At 39.3% G+C, this 15,898-nt stretch overlaps 1 protein-coding gene across 6 annotated transcripts in view; it reads right to left on the bottom strand.

The window, feature by feature from the left end:
• Nucleotides 1-15,898, bottom strand: part of ARFGEF3 (ARFGEF family member 3) — an 83,648-nt gene that overhangs the window by 39,451 nt on the left and 28,299 nt on the right. For 3 of the 6 annotated variants that reach the window (XM_085217203.1, XM_085217199.1, XM_085217198.1), the window contains exons 5-10: nucleotides 10,377-10,445; nucleotides 7,710-7,841; nucleotides 6,335-6,457; nucleotides 4,829-4,871; nucleotides 3,738-3,816; nucleotides 1,211-1,315 (exon numbers count right to left, since the gene is read on the bottom strand). In XM_085217203.1, the coding sequence (XP_085073329.1) occupies nucleotides 1,211-1,315; nucleotides 3,738-3,816; nucleotides 4,829-4,871; nucleotides 6,335-6,457; nucleotides 7,710-7,841; nucleotides 10,377-10,445 (551 nt within the window). The remainder of the gene's footprint in view (nucleotides 1-1,210; nucleotides 1,316-3,737; nucleotides 3,817-4,828; nucleotides 4,872-6,334; nucleotides 6,458-7,709; nucleotides 7,842-10,376; nucleotides 10,446-15,898) is intronic. The other 3 variants (XM_085217202.1, XM_085217204.1, XM_085217201.1) reach the window with 2 other exon arrangements.

Raw genomic sequence — 15,898 nt, forward strand, 5'->3', positions numbered from 1 at the left:
ATGCTTCAGCATCAAAAGTAAACAGTTACATACATCTTATTTCCCAAGCTTTTCATGCTGCCCTTAATTTTCACTGCCTCTCTTAAAAGTCTTTGCTAAAACTGTTCGGCTCCCTAAAGTCACAGTATAAAAATCATTTTTTAAAACAGATATCAGATAATGATATTTGGTCTGCTTATTCCATTTTTTTAAAATGTAAACAGTTAGGGATATTTTAAAATTTATTAATTCACTGCCTCAGAGCAGGCACAAGTACAGGTAGCAACAGCAACATATTCCCCACGTTAGTTCCATCAAAGTGTTTCTGTATCAAACTATGGAGAACACTCTGACAGACGAACAGAGCACTAAATCTTCTTTATCTTCCGAAGAACAAAGGCGATTATCAGTCTGGCTCACAACTTCACTAGACAGTTAATGGATTAGGGAATGCTTATGCTGCTAAAAACTGCAGACATCACCCTAACTATAAACCGTTTCATGTCTTCCTTGTGTTAATTTTATTCAGCTTAAGCATGTACCTGGAGGATACATACTATTTGGCATCAAAGCAGGTTTAAAAAGTCCTGCCCCTCGTCACTTGCCCTCATGATATACATGCATAAACACAAATCTCTGCAGATTTGTAAACTGGATCATCAAAATAATATAAACTTAAATAAAACAGGAAGTGTTTTCTTTTAACTGTGATCATTTCAGTGACCTTGCTTACAGGATGACCCCAAAAACAGACACAGGAGCATAAACAAAGGGTTGTTTGAAATACAAGGGAAGAAACTTCCAAAATGCCATGAAAGAGAGAATGATGATTTTACACTGAAGCTCCCAGAGGCTTCAGTACGGAGTCCGCATGCAATGCTGCCAAGTGTTATCAGCCTAGAAGACCTTCCTGACTTGCAGACACTGAGCACCAGGTTACGCAATTTTTTTGGGGGACAGCAAAGGAAGCTCTGAGTGCTGCTGTACACTGCATCTTTAGAACTGGGCCAGAATTATACAATTCAACTTCAAAATCTTAGGGTAAAAGTTGAGCACGAGGTCCTGTGAAATCCTGTATGAAGTACAAAACAAACCAGCAGAGGGTTAATAGAGAGCTCTGCTCTTATCCGATGACTTCCTGCAGGCTTGTTTGCATGGGTGGTGGTGGGGAAAGGCCCTTCTACAGTTACTTATAAACTGACTATTTGTATTAGTCTTCAGATCTACTCACCATATTAGATCAGTGAATCCTTTGTGCTGGTGCATGCTTGGAGAGGAGCTGTTTAACATGGAGAGGATGCACTCCAAATAAAGAAGCTGAAGTTGTCGATTGTCGCTGGCAAAAAGAAAAGATGCCAATCATGTCACATTGAAACAAAGACTATTTACTTATTTTCAAGTAACTACATTAGTTTGCTTGAAAACCACACCACAATTTACAGCAGTGATATATTTTGCTACTTCCTATGGATTTACAGTGGTACAATTGCTTTTATCACCCCACTTAATTTGTACAGCTCATGTGTAGCAATCTATTACTATTTCTCGTAGGTAATGTAAGGAAAATAGATTTAATTCATCGAATTTCACAGTAAGGAATAAGAAATTGATGCAAAAGATGACGAAGGAAAATAGCAGTAATTTTTCAAATTTGATCTGAAAACTTGAAGAAACTCTTAAGAAGAAGAAAAAGGAACGACCAGAAGATGTTGGAATTATCAACAATTTCTTCATGCAATCTGAAGGGCATTTAGACTACTTTCTTCTGGTTATCTTTTCTGTTTCCTTGATGAAAACCACAACAGTCGCAAGTCAATGTCTATAGGCAAAATCTTACATGATCACACAGCCCCCTTTCAGAGCCTTGTCAGTTATACTCTATAAATCAAACACAAATTGAGCTTACAGAGGAAGAACGTGAAAGATCCTGTAGTCACTTGGTATCAATGTGCTTGTAATGTACAATGTACTTGTACTTATTCTCAGAATTAGCTGCAGGATTCAGCAGACAAGAGAAGTTGAGGTCTGCCAAAAGAAGGTAGCTTCCCACAGCAGTCACATTCTGGTTTACATTTCGTAAACTGTTTTTTGCTGCGTTTTGTTGGTCCAAAATAAGAACTGGAGGAATGTATCTCATGATGTGTGAGGGCAGCTCTGAAAGTAATGCCTCCGATTTTATTACACTGGCCACGACATCAGAGGTGAATGTTGGTAGCATGGCAGCAGAGGTTTAAACTTCCCAGCAACATTCCATTCCATTATTTTTTTTTGCTGTGTGACAGACGGTAGCAGCCTGCAAAATGGTGTCGGAAGCCAACGTCGGCATTGCATTTCTTTGTGTGGCAAAAATGGCACCCACTGATATTCATTAATGCTTGCTGAATGTTTATGGAGAACAGTGGAGGTAGTGGGTAGTGCATTTCAGCAGTGGCAACAGCAAGCTATAAGACAAGCCACATTCCAGAGGGCCATGCACTGCTGTTACACCAGAAAATGAGAGCACCTTAATCAGCTCATCCAAATGAACTGGCAGATGATGATCAGGGAACTATGTACGGAGCTCAATATCAGCTTCACTGTATTGGAAACAACTGGCAACACTGGAATGTCAAAAAGTTTGCACCAAGTGGGTCCTACAAATGCTCAAACAGGAATAGAAAGAACACAACACGTGAGTTTGTCAGGACCTGTTGAACCAATGTGAGATAGAAGGTGACAGCTTCCTGGATCACATCATTACTGGTGACAAGATGTGACGTTACCACTATGAGACAGAGTCAAAAGGGCTGTCCATGGAGTGGCAGAGTAAATTCCCCATGGAAGAGAAAATACAAGGCTTGAATTTCCAGAGTCAGGCCAGAGAAGAAGACAGCCTTTCTCTTGCAACATGATAATGCCCAGGCCCCATACCAGTTTGAAAACTGTGGACTGCCAATCCTAGCCACACTGACCTACCACACCTATCATATAGCCCAGACTTGGCACCCTCTGACTTACATCCACTCAAGCTGATGAAAGATGGACTGTGTGGACAACATTTTCCTAGCAACAATGCCATCACAGCAGCTGTGAAACAGTGAGTCACCTCTGCTGGTGCAGATTTTTAGAAGCACAGCATACATGCTCTTGTCCATCACTGGCAAAAATGCATAGCTAATGGCAGTGACCATGTTGAAAAATAGTTTTTTGTAGCTGAGAATTTTCTCTATCAAATAGTGTTGTGCTCTTTGTGCATCTGTTGCAGTTTCCATGGAAATAAATAGGAGGCATTACTTTCAGAGCAATCTATGCATGACAGTACGTAAAGAAATCTGTGTAGAATGTATGTATTTTAAATGAAATTAAATTTTCTGTCACTGTCTGTCTCAATGTATTTTGTTCACCTAGCTATTACAATTTCTACTACATGTCACCATGTGCGCTGTAATTGTTCTCTTTACAATGATTGCTTTCATGACATTCAGCAAGCCAAAAAAAGAAAACTTGTCCTTTGACAAGCTCTTCACTACTGTATGGAAGTTATCTACAGATTAGATTTGTTGGAAGCTCTTTAAAGCTAAACAGCACTAACCAGTGAAATTAGCTTCTCATCTCAAGTGAGAATTAAATTAATGCATTATGAACAATACTTCTTATCACAAACAATTTAATCACAGTTTTATTCCATAATCTCAGAACTATGACAATACGATCACATGTAGCAGTGAAACTCCCAATCTCCAGGTAACAAGTTCAAATTATAAACTGAAATAACTCACTTTATGACAGCCTGGAGCTTCTCACAGAGCACAGTGAGGACAGATACAACATCGTCACAAAGAGACTCAGCTGAAGTACCTCCAAAAAGGAAAAAGATCAGAGGCATTACATATTTGCAGTGGGATTACAACTGCAAATCACTGCATGGACTTTCAGATTTGGTCAAAGCACATAAACAATAGGCAAGTCAGTCAAAATTCAGACAAGACACAGAAGAAAAAGTCCTGGATTGGAAACTGATCTCCATACAATGACAAAGCAGTAGTATTAAATCCAGAGAGAGCATTGATGCTTACGTGCATTTAGAAAAGGTTAGCTGAAATTCAATTGAGGTAATAGAATAAGCAAATAATAACAATAAAAAAAGGACTAGCTCCAGTACTTCTCTGGGGAGCTAACCATCACTGCAGCTCTCCATACTCCATACTCCATCTCACAACAAGAGTTTCTCTCTCATCCACAGATCTTAAAAGGGGATTGTTGTTCACTTTCAATACTTTAGCCTCCACCCATACAAGTTCTCCTGCAGAAATCCAGTGAAAAAATTCAAAAGTAGGGAATATTTTGAATTCTCAGGGAAGACGGTGGATAGTAAGCCAGAATGAGAGCAGAAAAACTCTTGTAAGTTTATAATTTGGCAAGTATGAACTTTGCTAGTAATGTGCTTTCAAAAGCTGCCATTATACAAATGCCATCCCTGGCCCAAAATACAGTAAACACGGCCATTTCCAGATTCTACCATCCTGCTCTATGAGTCTGGTTGAATTTGGGAATCCACTTATTAACTCTTTCTCCAGAGCTCTGAAACACCTTAATTACAGAAGTTAGCACTGTGAAACAACCATTTATAACTATGTGGAGAGCAGCGCTGTTAACATGGCTCGAATGAAGACACTACTGGCAATATCAGGAGCTAACAGGGCTGTTTCAGTTCTTACCACAAGTAACACAAACAGTAACAAGCTATGAAGAAGGTAAAAGATCCTGAAGATGTAATTTCTGTGATTTCAACAGCCGTGTGCTGATGAATGGAAAGTGAAGAATTAATAAGCTGGATTGGAAGGAGTGACTAAAAAAGTTGTACAGATACCTTGACTTTTGAATTTCTGCAGGGCCTCATTATTTTCAATTGTCTGTTGAGAAAAGACAGATGTGGTATAATCAGTGCATGTAGCAGAAAAGCCAATGTACAAGCAATGCTTTAACAGCAGAGCTTTCTTAACAAATCCACGTCCTCTATCTTTATTTTTTTGTTGTTGTTGTTTAAGTGAAGCTTAATACCTTAAGAAATGTTTAAATAATTACTTAGATTTAAGAAATTCATATCTCATTTAGCTGAACTGGGATTTGTAAATTCTTAAGGGATTTCCTACATCTACAAAAATACAGTAATAACTAGGTATATAGGTCTCAATAAAAATAACTGAGAAAAAAGCATAGTTTAGACTTCACAAGCTACTCAGAAGCCAAAATCCTCTGAGTATTGGAGAGTTTATCACATCATCATCATTAATATTGCAGTGCCAATACACAAATTAATGACAGTCGGGAATTGGAAATGACCTCTTACATCATTTGGCTCAGCTGCGGTATAGGATTCCTCCTATTAATGCAGTTTTCACATATCTTCACCTACTCTGCATTTAGAGCAGAACTAAAAAAATTCAAATTTCAAATCCAAACTCAACTAACTTCGAAAACAAAAATTTTCCTTCTTTCCTCCCTCCTCCCCCCCAAGTATTATGGCTAGTAAAATGAACCTACTTAGCACACAGAGAAGATAACTATAAGTAAACCTATGAATTCAGTTCTGCAGGTACTTATTAGGATAAAAATAATCTAGTCCAGCAATCCAAAACAGAAGTGGTCACCTTAATCCAAAACAAGTACAGGGAAAATAATCTGCTCAAATACAGTCCTCAAAGTTTTCTAATAAACAGTTATTGACCTTTACAAATAGTACCTCTTTCTTTATATACAAACACGCATAAACAGATGTAAGAAGCCAATGACATTTCATATATGCCCAGAACATTTACAATTTTGTTGACAGTGTGTTGGGATTTCACTCAAGCAGCTCTCATGGATTTTAATAATGCAATAAACAGAAGTAATATTTTTGCTAACAACTGAGCAGACAAAAGATTCCATTAAATTACCTTCACTAAAAAAGAGTAGCAATAAAAAACTCAATTACACTTTCAACAGCTGAGAATTTGTTCGGTTGATATCTGTAACGGAGGATATTTTGGTGAAAGGATTTCCACAAATCTCAGGTAAACAAGCAAACAAAATAAAAAACAGAAAAGGAAAAGGTCAAAGCAGTCTGACATCAGAACAAAGCCTCTTTTGCTTAACAGCATGAGAACAAAATGCAGCCAAGTAGGGCTGCCAGTGTGAGAGTTGCCTTCCTGATAGATTGCTCTATGACAGGTACAAAGTCAGAGCCCAACAAAGCTTCCAAATGGGATTAGTTGTGGAAGGCTGAAATAAAATCCATAAGGCACAATAAGCCATTACAGTGCACTGCATTCAGAGAAACTAAACGGTACACAGCTACGGATATGGAACCATTTGTCGATGCCAGAAGGCTCACCATATTTTCTTGCTTTTGTCGTAACTGTAAAGTCAAGTCACTCAACATTTGGCTGAGGGTTGCCCGCACAGCGGTGTTAATGCTCCGCTGGTGACAGCTAGATACATATGTCTCAATGCAAACCTGATGAGAAACAAGATAGCAATATGCAGATATTAACTGTAACTTACCGGTAACACACTTCAAGAGGATATCAAAGTCTCTTGCATGCAGATAGTCAGCCTTCCTTGTTATTCCATATTGCTTTATTAGCACATGAAAAGCTTTCAACAATATGGGTAACTGAGTAAACAGCACCAAGTAATACACAGCTCATTAGTTAATAAGTCTCACAGCTGCAGGAATGGTAAGGCAAAATTGGCAAAAATCTTCCCCTTCTGTCAAGCCCAACTGAGTTTGGCACTTGCTTTGCTCTTAAAAAAAATATATCTTTAAATGTTAGTTTGATTGATCTTTTCTAGAGATTTATTTGCAGCTATCATTCGGCAAGTCTGTATTTTGTATGACGTAAATACACTCCAATCCTTAAAAGTTGTTTTAGTAATAAGTATTTGCCCATTTTTTTTCTGTAATTAGCGTAAGGGCAAATAGTGCCTCATGAGCCTAGTAGCCTTCTATGACACAGTGACTATATCAGTTGACAAGGGAAGATCAACTGATGTTACCCACCTGGACTTCTGGCAAATATTTTTGCCAATATTTTTGCTGGCAATCAGCCTAAAGTTTCCTTAGCTGGGAGAACCCCAGTGAGAAGCCTACAATGAAAGAACATCAGTGTATCATCTAGTTCCCAGCTAGATGTTTGCAGTTTTTTGACATTGCGTTGTGACCAAAATTCTGCTGGACTCTTGCCTCAAGATGTTACACAAATAGCTACCAAAGCATAATACAGCTGGGATCCAGGGGATAGGACATTACAAATGGCAGACTCTCAGTTCTTATTGCTCTTTCTCAAGATTCCAATCCCCTCCCTAAACAAAGGATTTTATTGATATTGAGAGCAATTGGCATGAGAAGGTGATTTTGCAAGTTAAAAGAAAGGACCAACTATTCCCATCATTCAGTTACCACCAAACTCCAGTGAACAAAGAATCCTAAAGCCAATTAAGCACAAAGAGTCAGAGAGGCCATACCATTCCCAAATGCTGCTGAGCTGCTGGACATGGAGGAACAATTGTTCTCGATCTCTTTTTCTAGAGTTTCTGAATTGATCCATGGAATGCCATTCTCAGAGATAGGCTGACTTTCTGGTAAGAGCATGGTTGATATCATCTTTTTCTCCCCCCTCCCCATGCCTGCTAAAGAGCAGCAGTACTGTCCACGTGAGCTCTGATCTTATGGAAAGTGTGTGTTCTAAAATGGCTGGGCAAGGTACCTTTTTAAAAGCCACTGATGAAGGATTGCCAGTAAAAATTCGAGAGCTCAGGGCCCCAAGGAGGTATGCAATGGACATTTTGATCATTTCATGCATTCGGGGACTTCCAGCTCTATTGCATGCAAAACACAACTAAGAGCAAAACACAGAAGGGTTAGCTAATGAAACAACAGAATCAAACAAAACAAACTTTCAAAATGTAGATGGCAGTAACAAATATACACATGACAAACAACAGTTAGAACACACATTACACTTTCTTGTAGTGGTCCAGGCAAGCATGAGAAGTTGCACACAGCAAGATTTAATCTGTTTTCATTACTAGTAATGCTTAAACCATACAATGTAGTACTCTTCTTGTTGGATGCTTCATTCATTTTAGGCTGAAAATATTCAGTAAGATTCATGGCGCTATTGATTTGTACATATTAATTGAGAATGACTAGACAGTGCAAAACAACCAGGTGGTAGCCCTGTTTGTCACAGTGAGGCCCCAGAGAGTGGTCCACCAGTAACACAGGCAGCATCTTTCCAATCCTGCAGTAGCTCCTGCTTTGCTACAGAGGGCAGGCTAGGAAAAGTAAGGGACCTGAAAAGAAATGCCAAATAGCAGGGATAGTGAAGTGCATAGCTGCTCTCTGCCATCTTTCCATTAGAGCAAGTCAGAACAATAAATGCTGGGGCTAAGCAAATGCTGAACTCAGAAATCATTATCTGTTTCCTACCGCTTATACACTGCAGAATTCAGTTAGAAAGGAATACTGAGTCCAACTGATAAAGTCTTTGCCTTACCTAAAACCTGGCTGAACAGAACCTGAGGAAGCACGTATGTGCTTGAAGGGATTTGCTAATTAGAAAGAGGTAAGCATTCAGTGAAACAATATTTTCTCAGGGATTGTAGGCAAAATACCTGTACCTCCAAACATACCAAATAAAAACATTTGTGTTCTCTATCATGGTTCATTCTAATTCCCTAGGGGATGTAAAAGTTTTGTTTGTTTTTAAGGCAGTTATTATCAGCGCTCATCATGGATCTGACCCATTTTAAAAGAAAAAGAAAACTGTCATTGTGGTAACTCATACCACTATATTAGCAAGGATTTTTAAGAGCTGGGATGGACTTTTGGGAAGTGAACTGCAAGTACCTACAACAGCAGGGTTCAACTTCAATATAAGAAAAAATATTTTTAGGATGTTTTAAATGAACAGCAGGTCCATTGTTATCCAGATTTACAGAGAAAACAGAAAATATGATTTCTGATACAGTTCATAGCACACAGATCATGACTGATGGACCATTTTCCTCTAGTCTTGTGCTGAAATCAGAAGGGTTTAGAGGCATTAAATGCTTTTCCCAGCAGCAGAGATGGACTGAGCTGAATTAATCATCTCATGCCCTGCATGTTGGAAAGTTTGCTGAGAAAAAGTGCGGAAAGGAAACAATCTGTTTTCTTCTGTTTGGGATGTTAACTTAGGGAGGGTTTATAAAACTTAAAATGGTTTGAATGGCTCTAAATATCAGTTCAGCTCAATCTTGCTGCAACTTTGACAGGTGGGCTTACAAAGACTTCCAAAAACAGCCACATTTCATGGAAATGGAAACCTCACATAGCAAAAAGAAACCAAGGGATGAGTTGGGCAGAATATCTGTTTAACAAAAAAACCTCCCCCCACAAATGGTAAAAACTGAGAAGGAACTCATCTCTGAGGTTTTGCATGCACAAATTTCACTGGGAGTCTAGCAAGGAACATTTAAAGAACCCTCTTGCTGTGGTCGGGGCTGAAATATGGCAAAATTAAGAACTAGTAAGTCTTTATTTTCAAAAAGAATAGTTAGCATATACATTGGGAGGAAATAGATGGTATGTAAAAACTGCAAGGACATGTACGTCATCCTTATATTGCTTCATGGGCATTAGCTCTCCCCTACATTAACAGTCCAGTACAGAAAACATTCTGTACATAACTGTGTGTGCTGTGCGGGAGAATGAAGTATTTCTGTGTCCCTTCTCTAACTTGAGTCTACAGTCCAGTGGTTTGCTACACAATTCATACAGAAATGCTCGCTTAGTAGAACTGCACGTATGTTTTTCTACAGCCAAAGCTCATCTACAACTTAAGACCTTCAGACTGAAATCTGATTGGAAAAAAGGGGAGACATGTCTAGTAGCACTTCAATAACACCACATATCCAGAGGCATAATAAATCCTTTACTTGGAAGTATTAGGAAAAATAAACACAAAACTAGCGGGGCATATTGTGGCACATCTGCTGGGAAGGCATGTTATAGTCTACACATCACTCTTTATTGAAACTCAGTTGTATTAAAGTTGCACCAGAATTAGCACAATACTATATTATTGAGAACACAAGGATGTTTTCCCATTGCAAAATGCAAAGCAAAATAAATATGAGGACTTGTATGCTATAGCATTGCAAGTTCACTATCATCAGTCAATTTCAAAAAGTACGCCTTCTCATGCAAGCCCACCAGTTCTGTACAATTTGCAGTTATATTTTCATACTAGACAAAGTAGTATGAGCCCTTAAGATGGCAGCTGTGATTTGGACTACTTCAGATTCAGGCAGGATACACACAGAAGACACAGTCTAGCTGGAGGGGAAACATTAAATGGCTGCAATAGTGGTACAACTGAGGCACTTACCTCAGCAATCTTCAACACTGAGCTCCCATTCAGCTCAAATGTGGAGGTATATGTTATACAGAGCAAGACCTTGAATCAAAAGAGAGGGAAGAAAGAAAGAAAATTTAAATTTCATCTGTTATCGCTTCTCTTCCCCATTCATGCATTTTCAGCTACCTCTTTTTTCATTTTTAGAGTAGATATCAGAAGCTTTTTAGCACCATGCTACTGGAATAAAGGGGTTGGCAGTATCAAGGAACTTAGTTGCTTCCTCCTGAAAAGTTGCAACAGTTGGCACCAGAGGTGTAGCCCAATAGACTATTTATCAGTCTCCCACATCTGGCCAAGGAATCTGTGATCAATCTCAGCCTTGAAAACCAGTTGATAGCCAAAATCCATTTATACTTCACCCACAAGCTTTCCATGACTTATAATCAGTCCATTCATTTATTACTGTTAGTGTGACAAATGAGGGAGAAAAAAATGTATAAAATACAAATTATTATTACACAGACACATGTATTATGTGAAATAAGCCATCAATTGCCACTTGGCATGGAAAGGACTTCCAAGCCTTAGGATATTTCCAGTAAGTATACTGCAGCCACTTGATAATGCACAATAAAAAGTAATTCTCAGACTCCAGTTCACAAGGGAGTAGGAATGAAAAGCCATTCATCTTACTTTGAAGGGAAGGGGAGTAAAAATGTGATGTGATCCACCACAGAATAGTGTCGTACGATGTTTTCACCATCTGGCAATGTCCTTCCTTCCTTCCATCTTACTCTCTCCCTCATCTCCCTTTCCAATCCCTCCAGCACTATGGAAGACTGATAGAGTCTAATCTACTGTCCTCTTTCTTTACAAATTTAAGATTTCCCCAGTGTCAAAAGTTATGCTTTGCTTGGCCTGAAACAGCCTGAGTTTCTTAGGATAAGCGTACCAGAAAAACATCAATCACACTAACAACAATACCTTGGTCCCTAGAACTTCCTCAGCCCTAGGTACTATCATTCTCTGTTTCAAAAGGAAACTCAGGGCATCAGACAAGTTAGCATTACTGACTGTTAATCGTTTCTCTCATCTATTATATGCTTCCTAGTGGAACTAGGTTTTCTTTTCTTAGGTTTGGTTCCTTGACAGCTACTGCGTCAGTATTTCCTAGGGTAATCTCCTCAGCCTAGAATGCAAAACAAACTTCACCACAGTACATCTGATCAGATCTTATGAATTGAACAAACAAAAAAAAAAAAAAAAAAAAAGGAAGCAAAGTGGCATATCTGGGGAGATTATTTCCTTCAGGTCCCTGCAGAGCATCATTTTTCTGATTTCACTGTGTTGCCCTTTCCACAGTAAGTTGGAAAATTACCGTAACAGTTTGAGGGAGCAAGCTGGATCACCTCTCATTTGCAAATCGTATCACCTCTGTAGATCGCGATGATCTCTACAACCATCTCAAAGTCTTCAAAAAGAACAACAAAAGAACCAAGACAACTCTAGTACTGCTTAAGCAAGCTGAAGCCCCTGAATCCTCATCTGTACAACTTAATCTCTGGGAGAGTTTTCCTCCACATGGTTATTTTGCACCATAGGAGAAAAATCCATTACTAGGAAACAAGCATTTAATAATTTTAGGGTAATTTGAACACTACATACAAGAGAAGCTCTGAGCATTATCTGTTTGCTCTTACATGTGCAGACAAAGTGCCTGCCCATAGATGAGTGCATCATTTTTCTATAGAACATAAATAACCTCCTTCACATTTTGACAGTCAGTATGAAAAGCTTCTACCCACTGAAATACATGGTATCTTTACATTTATTTATTTTTTAATTCTTTACTTTTTCCAGCAGAAGAACTGTATTTCATGACAGGTTATCACACCTTATCCACAATTGATTTGATTGCATTTTTATATTATAAGAAAATACCAGCCAGGGCCTTGTTCCTATTCCTAGGAAAGATGATTATACAACCAGAAGTGTTCCAAGAACACCATTATGTAACAGCAGCTTTATATAGTTTATATATGATATCCAGCCCTGATTCACACTCAGTTCTTTATAAGTAGATGCTGGCAGATTTGGACAAACACTAGAGGTAGTGAGAAATGAAAAGGACATGCTACTCTTGTGAAATTTGTCTCTTTTTTTTTTCTTTTTTTTTTTTTTTTTAACATATCTAGCATTTAGCTGTAAACAGTTTCTAAGCCAACTTTCTTTACATTTTTCAAAATCACAGAAACATACAAAGTTATCTGCCAGACTCTTTGTGTATTCTTGGCTTACTTCACTTGTTCCCATCCTCCCTTACAAATTGTTTCTAAGATCTGGAAGATGGTCTCTGACCATGCACAAGACTGCCATCAGCTATGATTGCTGTCAGCACTGCTGCAGAGCTCATTTACAGTCTCGGCAACGTTCCAGGCACTTAACTCATGTTTTCCCATTTCAATGGAACAGGATGACAGCAGTTTTTTCTGAGATTACTGGATGAAAGATGGGATTAAACAAACAAACAATCCTTAATCATTCAGATGCACTACAGACACTGATCCTCCAGACAGTATATCCCTGTGGTGGGTTAACCTTGGCTGGCACCCAGGTGCCTACCATGTTGCTCTCATTCCTCCTCCTCATCACGATGGAGAGAATACGTGATGAAAAAACTCACGGCCATGATAAAGAAGGGAGTTTGCTCACCAATTACTGTTAAGTAATTTAATTGTTTGCAAATTAGTAACAGAGTAGGATACTGAAAAAAAAACAAACAAAATTCAAACTACCTTCCCACCTTTCCTCCCCGCTCTTCTTCCCAGACTCAACTCCCCCAAGCAGTTCAGGGGAACAAGAAATGGAGGCTGTAGTCAGTCCGTAATGCTTTATCTCTACAGCTCCTTCACGGTCACTCTCTGCCTCTGCTCCAAGTGGGGTCCTTCCCATGGGATGCTGTCCTTCTTGAACCAATCCTGTGTGGGTTTCCCCACAGGCTGCAGCTTTCCATGCACTGCTCCAACACAGCTCCGTACTATGGGGCCCACCCTTCAGGCACTGTTCCAGCATGAATGCCCAAGGGCAGAGATCCCTCAGCCCTTTCCCATCACGGGCTCCATTCCACAAGCTGCAACTCGGGCCCAGGCTGCTCCTGCAGAGCTCTCCTTAGGCTGTATGCCCTTCAGGACACATCCACTGCTGCACCGCAGATTCCTCCATGGCTGCATGGGGAGATCTCTACATGGTGCCTGTGGGCTGCAGGGGGACAGCCTGCTTCTCCATGGGCCTCTCCTGGGCTGCAAGGAGCTTCTGCTCCACTCCTGGAACACCACCTGCTTTCCTCTGTGCTGACCTTGGGGGCTGCAGGGCTGTTTCCTCACATCTCATTCCTCCCTTTCACAGTTGCTGTGCAACATTTTTTGCCCTTTCTATAAATATGTTATCAATGAGGCAGAACCAGCATCACCCACTAGCTCAGTTTGGGGCAGCAGCTGGCTTGTTTTGGAACTGGCTTTTATGTGAAAAGGGGCAGCTTCCAGGTCCTTCACACAGAGGCCACCACTGCATTGCCCTACTACCAATGCAAGTCCTATGCAATCCCAGAGGCTGCTTAACTGGTCACAATACTAATTCAAGCAGTCTATATTTAAAAAGTTAAGAAAAGAGACTTTCTTATGCAGTGACATTTTGTTTTCATAACCACTTGTACTGGAGGTGAAAAAAATATATATATTACAAAGCATTTCCTAGTACTACTTTCACTACAAAACAAAGTTGAAAATCAGCTTCTGCTTTGCATTACTGTGGTGAAATCTTAATTGGTATGGACTTTAAAACAACCTTTTGTTTTTAGAGGAGCTTAGATAACTGTAGAGATAGTTTCAAAAATCACACAACCTCTAGGATGTTATAACTGGTTTATATTATCTTGCAAATGCCTGGATGAGATCAGATTTCCGTAAATGGCCTACCCATAATGAAAACATTAATTTTAATTACTGTTGAAGCTCTGCCTGTCATAGAACAAGAAATACGATTCCCACTCCCTGAAGTCCCAGGATACCAATTGTAGTACAAGATTGCACACACAGGCAGTTTTCACAATAAGTAAGAATGAAAAAAAAGTGCTTCTACACTGAAAGTCAGTAGACACAAAATGACTTACAGTATTCAAACTGAGGTGAAATTTAACTTATATTACAGTGTCTATTTTAAGGAGATCTCTTACAGAGGGATCATTTTAGGTTATGAGAGTCCTAAGTGCTGCCAGCCAAATTCCCCAAGTGCTTAGTACATATTTGTAGTGAAAGGCAATTGTAACACTGAAGAGCCTATGATGGAATCATATGAACTCAACAAGGTGTGGAAGCAAGCAAGCAGTGTCCCCAAGACAGTGAAGGAGGGCAAAGGTACAAATCTTAAAAATAATTGTAATCTATGATGACGAACGGATGCTTCATCAATTCACCGCATTTAAGCGTGCAAGTCCAATACTGACACACCAGTGACACCATTTTACTCTTCCAGCAAAGTCCTATTTGAACATCTGTGTTTCTTATATCTGGGATGCATGCAGTCACTTTAGACCTGAGAGAGCTGAATCTTGCAGCCATTTCTAATCTCCTTATGGGATTTTCCTGACTTACTTTACATGCAGTTTAGTAAACTATTATGCATTATATGCTTGAATGATTCTCAAAACTTTCTCCCCTAGAAGAGTAAAAACAGCCAGAACACAAAGTAGGACTGCTCGTCTTGTTTAATAATTTGACATTTAAAACAGTCATACAGTATTTCTGCAAAATAGAACAGCAGATGTCTTTGTATTTGGCACAATAACTACTAACCTGGCCATGTTACATTCTTTGGCTCTGAAGGAAAACAAGGGCTGAAGAAATGAAGTGCATTAATGAACTTATGCACACAGTGCCATCATGTACCACCATACAAAACACAGTAAGTTTTTAATTATGAAGGGAAAGGAGGCAGTGTCTCCCATGAATCAGTAAACCCGTGAAAGACCTTGCTATCACCAGCAACTGGTGCTCAGCATTGGGCATGCACCAGGGCTTCAAACAAAAGGGTAGTATCTGCTATAGAAGAGCCTCACAAATTATCAGTGGTGACACGCTGAATGCTCCCAGATGACCGTGCTCATTAGTTTGCTAGACAAGAACAGAACTACTGCTGAGCACTATTTATGGTGATATGTAACCAACTGAAACTTCTGCATACGTAGTACAGATGTAGGAAGGAAAGAAGTGATTTAAAGCAGTTGCTTAACAGATATTTCACTGGCTTTCTTAATAGCTCTGAGAGTGACTTTGTCTTTAGAACTGTAACACTTAAGAGAAGGGAAGGTTTTTGAAAAAAACGAGAAGGCTGAGCAGCATTGCTAGGCTTGCATTTTGTACTTCACAGGTTACAATGTATTTAGGCATACTGCAGTACTTCATGACCTAGAAGACAGTTTAAGCGAGCAAAAAAAAAAAAAAAAAAAAAGAATTGAAAGATGTCGAAGTGAAGAATGACATTTTAAAGAGAGATTC

This window comes from Meleagris gallopavo, chromosome 2 (genome assembly GCF_905368555.1).
Source record: "Meleagris gallopavo chromosome 2, MGAL_WU_HG_1.1, whole genome shotgun sequence".
Lineage (NCBI taxonomy): Eukaryota > Metazoa > Chordata > Aves > Galliformes > Phasianidae > Meleagris > Meleagris gallopavo.